The sequence below is a fragment of the Salmo salar genome, unplaced genomic scaffold (genome assembly GCF_965601325.2).
Source record: "Salmo salar unplaced genomic scaffold, fSalSal1 ptg000377l, whole genome shotgun sequence".
Taxonomy (NCBI): Eukaryota; Metazoa; Chordata; class Actinopteri; order Salmoniformes; family Salmonidae; genus Salmo; species Salmo salar.
In genome coordinates, this window is record NW_027675365.1 from 460,344 (window position 1) to 467,703 (window position 7,360).

The window sequence follows — 7,360 nt, forward strand, 5'->3', positions numbered from 1 at the left end:
AGCTTCTATCTCCAGGCCATCAGACTGATAAACAGCTTCTATCTCCAGACCATCAGACTGATAAACAGCTTCTATCTCCAGGCCATCAGACTGATAAACAGCTTCTATCTCCAGGCCATCAGACTGATAAACAGCTTCTATCTCCAGACCGTCAGACTGATAAACAGCCATCACCAGCACATTAGAGCCTGCTGCCATATATACATAGACTAGGAATCACTGGCCATTTTAATGTTTACAAATTATACATTATTCATCAAATGTATATACTGTATCTTAGTCTGTCACTGTGACATTGAGCATCAAAATATTTATACATTTATTTTAGAGATGTGTTCATTGTTAGATATTACTGTACTGTTAGAGCTAGACACCAACATCTGCTAAACACGTGTATGTGACAAATAAAAATTAGATTTGAGTTCACTGTAACGTTTCCCCATTTAACAAAACATTTATTTATGTCCACAGTCATATCAACTAGCAAATAAAACATCCAAACACTGTAATGAACCTCCAAACACAGCAGATCAAATGTAAATATTAGAAGTAGTTATATTTTATTATTGGTCACATCGGTGGTATAATACAGACAGCTGGAGCCAGGGGGTCAGAGGTCAGGGCTCTGCCCTGCTGGGTCAGGAGAGGAGGGGCTTAGTGGTACTTCCTCCAGCGGTCGTGCTCTGAGAGGAGAAGAAGAGAGGGAGAGAGAGAGAGAGAGAGGAGAAGGAGAGAGGGAGAATGAAGAAATAAGGACAGAGAGCGAGGGGGGGACAGAGAGCGAGGGGGGAGAGAGGTTAACGTCAGATCAGATTGTCCTTCACAGTGCTTTGAGGTGAATGGTATTGTACTCCCACAGTGTCTGTACTCCCACAGTGTCTGTACTCCCACAGTGTCTGTACTCCCACAGGGTTAGGGTTAGGGTTAGTACTCACTGAGGTGGTCGTACTCCCCCAGGGTTAGGGTTAGTACTCACTGAGGTGGTCGTACTCCCCCAGGGTTAGTACTCACTGAGGTGGTCGTACTCCCACAGTGTCTGTACTCCCACAGTGTCTGTACTCCCACAGGGTTAGGGTTAGTACTCACTGAGGTGGTCGTACTCCCCCAGGGTTAGGGTTAGTACTCACTGAGGTGGTCGTACTCCCCCAGGGTTAGGGTTAGTACTCACTGAGGTGGTCGTACTCCCCCAGGGTTAGTACTCACTGAGGTGGTCGTACTACTCACTGAGGTGGTCGTACTCCCCCAGTGTCTGTACTCCCACAGGGTTAGGGTTAGTACTCACTGAGGTGGTCGTACTCCCCCAGGGTTAGTACTCACTGAGGTGGTCGTACTCCCACCAGGGTTAGTACTCACTGAGGTGGTCGTACTCCCACCAGGGTTAGTACTCACTGAGGTGGTCGTACTCCCCCAGGGTTAGTACTCACTGAGGTGGTCGTACTCCCACCAGGGTTAGTACTCACTGAGGTGGTCGTACTCCCCCAGGGTTAGGGTTAGTACTCACTGAGGTGGTCGTACTCCCCCAGGGTTAGTACTCACTGAGGTGGTCGTACTCCCCCAGGGTTAGTACTCACTGAGGTGGTCGTACTACTCACTGAGGTGGTCGTACTCCCCCAGTGTCTGTACTCCCACAGGGTTAGGGTTAGTACTCACTGAGGTGGTCGTACTCCCAGAGGGTTAGTACTCACTGAGGTGGTCGTACTCCCCCAGGGTTAGGGTTAGTACTCACTGAGGTGGTCGTACTCCCCCAGGGTTAGTACTCACTGAGGTGGTCGTACTCCCCCAGGGTTAGTACTCACTGAGGTGGTCGTACTCCCACAGTGTCTGTACTCCCACAGTGTCTGTACTCCCACAGGGTTAGGGTTAGTACTCACTGAGGTGGTCGTACTCCCACAGGATTAGGGTTAGTACTCACTGAGGTGGTCGTACTCCCCCAGGGTTAGTACTCACTGAGGTGGTCGTACTCCCCCAGTGTCTGTACTCCCACAGTGTCTGTACTCCCCCAGGGTTAGGGTTAGTACTCACTGAGGTGGTCGTACTCCCCCAGGGTTAGTACTCACTGAGGTGGTCGTACTCCCCCAGGGTTAGGGTTAGTACTCACTGAGGTGGTCGTACTCCCCCAGGGTTAGGGCTAGTACTCACTGAGGTGGTCGTACTCCCCCAGGGTTAGTACTCACTGAGGTGGTCGTACTCCCACAGGGTTAGGGTTAGTACTCCCCCAGGGTTAGGGTTAGTACTCACTGAGGTGGTCGTACTCCCACCAGGGTAAATACTCACTGAGGTGGTCGTACTCCCCCAGGGTTAGTACTCACTGAGGTGGTCGTACTCCCACCAGGGTTAGTACTCACTGAGGTGGTCGTACTACTCACTGAGGTGGTCGTACTCCCCCAGGGTTAGTACTCACTGAGGTGGTCGTACTCCCCCAGGGTTAGTACTCACTGAGGTGGTCGTACTCCCACCAGGGTTAGTACTCACTGAGGTGGTCGTACTCCCCCAGGGTTAGTACTCACTGAGGTGGTCGTACTCCCCCAGGGTTAGTACTCACTGAGGTGGTCGTACTCCCCCAGGGTTAGTACTCACTGAGGTGGTCGTACTCCCACAGGGTTAGGGTTAGTACTCACTGAGGTGGTCGTACTCCCCCAGGGTTAGGGTTAGTACTCACTGAGGTGGTCGTACTCCCCCAGGGTTAGTACTCACTGAGGTGGTCGTACTCCCCCAGGGTTAGTACTCACTGAGGTGGTCGTACTCCCACCAGGGTTAGTACTCACTGAGGTGGTCGTACTCCCACCAGGGTTAGTACTCACTGAGGTGGTCGTACTCCCACCAGGGTTAGTACTCACTGAGGTGGTCGTACTCCCACCAGGGTTAGTACTCACTGAGGTGGTCGTACTCCCACCAGGGTTAGTACTCACTGAGGTGGTCGTACTCCCACCAGGGTTAGTACTCACTGAGGTGGTCGTACTCCCACCAGGGTTAGTACTCACTGAGGTGGTCGTACTCCCACCAGGGTTAGTACTCACTGAGGTGGTCGTACTCCCCCAGGGTTAGTACTCACTGAGGTGGTCGTACTCCCACCAGGGTTAGTACTCACTGAGGTGGTCGTACTCCCACCAGGGTTAGTACTCACTGAGGTGGTCGTACTCCCACCAGGGTTAGTACTCACTGAGGTGGTCGTACTCCCACCAGGGTTAGTACTCACTGAGGTGGTCGTACTCCCAGAGGTAACTGAGGGCCACGTATCCAACCAGCAGCATGGCCACGCCTCCGATACCTCCCTTCTTCACGTTGATGTACTTGTTGTAATATCTGTCATGGCCTGGGGGGGGGGAGACAGCATGTTACTCTGTGTGTGTGTGTGTGTGGTAGTGTGTGTGTGTGTGTGTGTGTGTGTGTGTGTGTGTGTGTGTGTGTGTGTGTGTGTGTGTGTGTGTGTGAGTGAGTGTGTGTGGTAGTGTGTGTGTGTGTGTAGTGTGTGTGTGTGTGTGTAGTGTGTGTGTGTGTGTGTGTAGTGTGTGTGTGTGTGTGTGTGTGTGTGTGTGTGATAACTGTCCCAGAAGTCTAACCATTGCGGATGCTGGCGAGGAGTCCGTTAGGAGTGAAGTCCCTCTTGCCCATCCAGGAGCCCAGTTCACACAGCTTCACCTCCATCAGCCGCTTCTCACCCACAGGGACTAAGGACACAGGTATACACACAATAAATACACACCTGGTACACACACACCTGGTATACACACAATAAATACACACCTGGTACACACACACCTGGTATACACACAATAAATACACACCTGGTACACACACACCTGGTATACACACAATAAATACACACCTGGTACACACACACCTGGTATACACACAATAAATACACACCTGCCATCTCTCTTACCCACAGGGACTAAGGACACAGGTATACACACACAATAAATACACACCTGGTACACACACACCTGGTATACACACAATAAATACACACCTGCCATCTCTCTTACCCACAGGGACTAAGGACACAGGTATACACACACAATAAATACACACCTGGTACACACACACCTGGTATACACACAATAAATACACACCTGCCATCCCTCTTACCCACGGGAACTAAGGACACAGGTATACACACAATAAATACACACCTGGTATACACACAATAAATACACACCTGGTACACACACACCTGGTATACACACAATAAATACACACCTGGTTTACACACAATAAATACACCTGCCATCTCTCTTACCCACGGGAACTAAGGACACAGGTATACACACAATAAATACACACCTGGTACACACACACCTGGTATACACACAATAAATACACACCTGGTTTACACACAATAAATACACACCTGCCATCTCTCTTACCCACGGGAACTAAGGACACAGGTATACACACAATAAATACACACCTGCCGTCCCTCTCTTTCACACACACAAACCTGCCGTCCCTCTCACACACACACAAACCTGCCGTCCCTCTCACACAATAAACACACCACCGAAGATAGTAACCATATAACTTCGTAACAATGAATGCTATGTCTTGTTAGCATTTCACTAGAGAGACCTGAGCCAGTTGTGTACAATTCTCATAATTCACAAAGATGCAATAAGTTAACTGACAAACTGTGTTCTCTAGATAAGCTAACTAAAAGGTTTAATAGGTAGCTAGTTCAAAGTCCCGGGAGTTATGTTGAGTCTGGGTCGTTGAGACAGTTAGCCTGTCATTAGCCGGCAAGCTACAAAACGTTGCTAACTCCGACTGCATTGCAAGAGGCTAGTCCTGCAGGCTAACTAGCTTAGCTAACTAACATGGCTACATACCTAGCCACCTAGCATATCGAAATATATGATAGTTAGCTAAAGTTAGCTAGTTCAAAGTCACGGGAGTTATGTTGAGACAAGGCTGTTTGTCATAACCAGTTAGCCTGTCATTAGCCGACAAGCTACAAAACGTTTCTAACTCCGACTGCATTGCAAGAGGCTAGTCCTGCAGGCTAACTAGCTTAGCTTAGCTAACTTTTTATTTTAACAGTAACATATAAAACATAACAGCCAGAGGTTATTCCCAAAGAAATGAGAAAACAAAAAATAGAAAACCTATTCCACATTATATCAAATCAAATACAGACATATAGCTAACTATCTTACCTGGCTAAATACCTAGCCACCTAGCATATCGTCTGGACGCAAAACGCTGTAAAATTAGTTGAATATTTTTACAACCCTTTAGAGAAACTGTCAGGGAATATATATATATTTGTATTTGTTTTTTTCGCTTATTCTCCTCCTTGTAATATACCCAAGCTGTTTTTAAAGTTGTATTTTGTCCGTTTTAATGACCATGACAGTAAAGTCCTTGACTTGACTCGTAACCATGGATTTACCGCGGCCTTCAAAAACACAACATAGAAACATTATTAACTGGCTTTTTTTTTTTTAAATGTAATAAAATACAATGTTTCGTATGTAAATGCTGAAGTGAAAATATGTCAGTTTGATTAATTAAAAAATAAATTAAAACCTGTCAACGTTTATTTTTTATTTTTTTACAGACAACCGACGTACCTATTCTGTCCGCCATCTTGTCCGGTGGAGACCGCAGTGGATGTCGGGATTAAAAATGGAAGGAGAGGATTGTGGGACGACTGTGATTTTGAGTCTAGATGGGATACAGCTTTTGTCAACAAACCAAAAAAAAATCACTTTTCGTAGTAAGTTTAGGAGAACGTACGTAGCAGGTTAGGAGAAAAAGGTTATGATAATTAGGTTAAGGTTAGGAAAATGGTTAAGTTTAACTAAAATACACCAAAAAAAATATAATATACTTAGATGTCAATTTGACAAAAGCTGTATCCCATCTAGACATATTACCGCTTTCCATGTTGTCTGTAGCTTGTGAGGTGTGGAAACATAAAAGTATATATAATATTTTTTGGGGGGGGCATTTTAGCTAACCCTGACCATTTTCCTAACCTTAACTTAATTATCACAACCTGATACGTTTTTTTCTCCTAACCTGCTGCGTACGGTAAGATACGGACAACGAACACAATTGCATTTTATCAATGGCAATTTGAATGCACAGAGATACCGTGACGAGATCCTGGGGCCCATTGTCGTGCCGTTCTTCCTCCTGCATCACCTCATGTTTCAGCACGATAATGTCAACAAGGATCTGTACACAATTCCTGGAAGCTGAAAATGTCCCAGTTCTTCCATGGCCTGCGTACTTCACCAGACATGTCACTCATTGAGCATGTTTGGGATGCTCTGGATAGACGTGTACGACAGCGTGTTTCCAGTTCTCGCCAATATCCAGCAACTTCGCACAGCCATTGAAGAGGAAGTCGGACAACATTCCACAGGCCACAATCAGCAGCCTGATCAACTCTATGTGAAGGAGACGTGTCGCGCTGCATGAGGCAAATGGTGGTCACACCAGATACTGACTGGTTCTGATCCACAACCCTAACTTTTAACGGTATCTGTGACCAACAGATGCATATCTGTATTCCCAGTCATGTCTAATCCATAGATTAGGGCCTAATTTATTTATTTAAATGACTGATTTCCTTCTATGAACTGTAACTCAGTAAAATCTTTGAAATTGTAGCATGTTGCATTTAATATTTTTGTTCAGTATTTATACGGGGTCAGTTCCAATACCATATTTACAATCGGTATTTATATTGTACTTGGTGGGCTACTGGTATTGAGATAAATAAAGTAGTATTTATATTGTTCTGTTATTGAGATGAATAAAGTAGTATTTATATTGTTCTGTTATTGAGATGAATAAAGTAGTATTAATATTGTACTGGCATTGAGATGAATAAAGTAGTATTTATATTGTACTTGGTGGGCTACTGGTATTGAGATAAATAAAGTAGTATTTATATTGTACTGGTATTGAGATAAATAAAGTAGTATTTATATTGTACTGGTATTGAGATAAATAAAGTAGTATTTATATTGTACTGGTATTGAGATGAATAAAGTAGTATTTATATTGTACTGGCATTGAGATGAATAAAGTAGTATTTATATTGTACTGGCATTGAGATGAATAAAGTAGTATTTATATTGTACTGGTATTGAGATGAATAAAGTAGTATTTATATTGTACTGGCATTGAGATGAATAAAGTAGTATTTATATTGTACTTGGTGGGCTACTGGTATTGAGATAAATAAAGTAGTATTTATATTGTACTGGTATTGAGATGAATAAAGTAGTATTTATACTGCTCAAAAAAATAAAGGGAACACTTAACCAACACATCCTAGATCTGAATGAAATAAATAATCTTATTAAATACTTTTTTCTTTACATAGTTGAATGTGCTGACAACAAAA

General features: G+C 44.6%; 1 protein-coding gene across 3 annotated transcripts; it reads right to left on the reverse strand.

The window, feature by feature from the left end:
- Positions 1 to 429: 429 nt before the first annotated feature.
- On the reverse strand, positions 430 to 5,664 carry LOC123732672 (ATP synthase F(0) complex subunit f, mitochondrial). Of its 3 annotated transcripts, none has more exons than XM_082971662.1 (4): positions 5,571 to 5,664; positions 3,561 to 3,668; positions 3,197 to 3,313; positions 430 to 683 (listed from the first exon to the last, which is right to left on the reverse strand). In XM_082971662.1, the coding sequence occupies exons 1-4, from the start codon at positions 5,584 to 5,586 to the stop codon at positions 655 to 657; spliced, it is 270 nt and encodes an 89-aa protein (XP_082827788.1). In that variant the 5' UTR covers positions 5,587 to 5,664; the 3' UTR covers positions 430 to 654. The 3 variants fall into 3 exon arrangements, with proteins under 3 accessions (XP_082827788.1, XP_082827789.1, XP_082827790.1); XM_082971663.1 differs by having other exon boundaries at positions 3,161 to 3,313; positions 5,571 to 5,653; XM_082971664.1 differs by lacking the exon at positions 5,571 to 5,664 and adding an exon at positions 5,154 to 5,236.
- Positions 5,665 to 7,360: the final 1,696 nt, after the last annotated feature.

What these genes read in the sequence shown, in the direction of transcription:
- LOC123732672 (XM_082971662.1), bottom strand. An exon ending in CCTCGCCAGCATCCGCAATG is followed by an intron (nt 3,314 to 3,560) that starts GTTAGACTTCTG and finishes CCCCCCCCCCAG; the next exon opens with GCCATGACAGATATTACAAC. An exon ending in CTGGGAGTACGACCACCTCA is followed by an intron (nt 684 to 3,196) that starts GTGAGTACTAAC and finishes TTCTCCTCTCAG; the next exon opens with AGCACGACCGCTGGAGGAAG.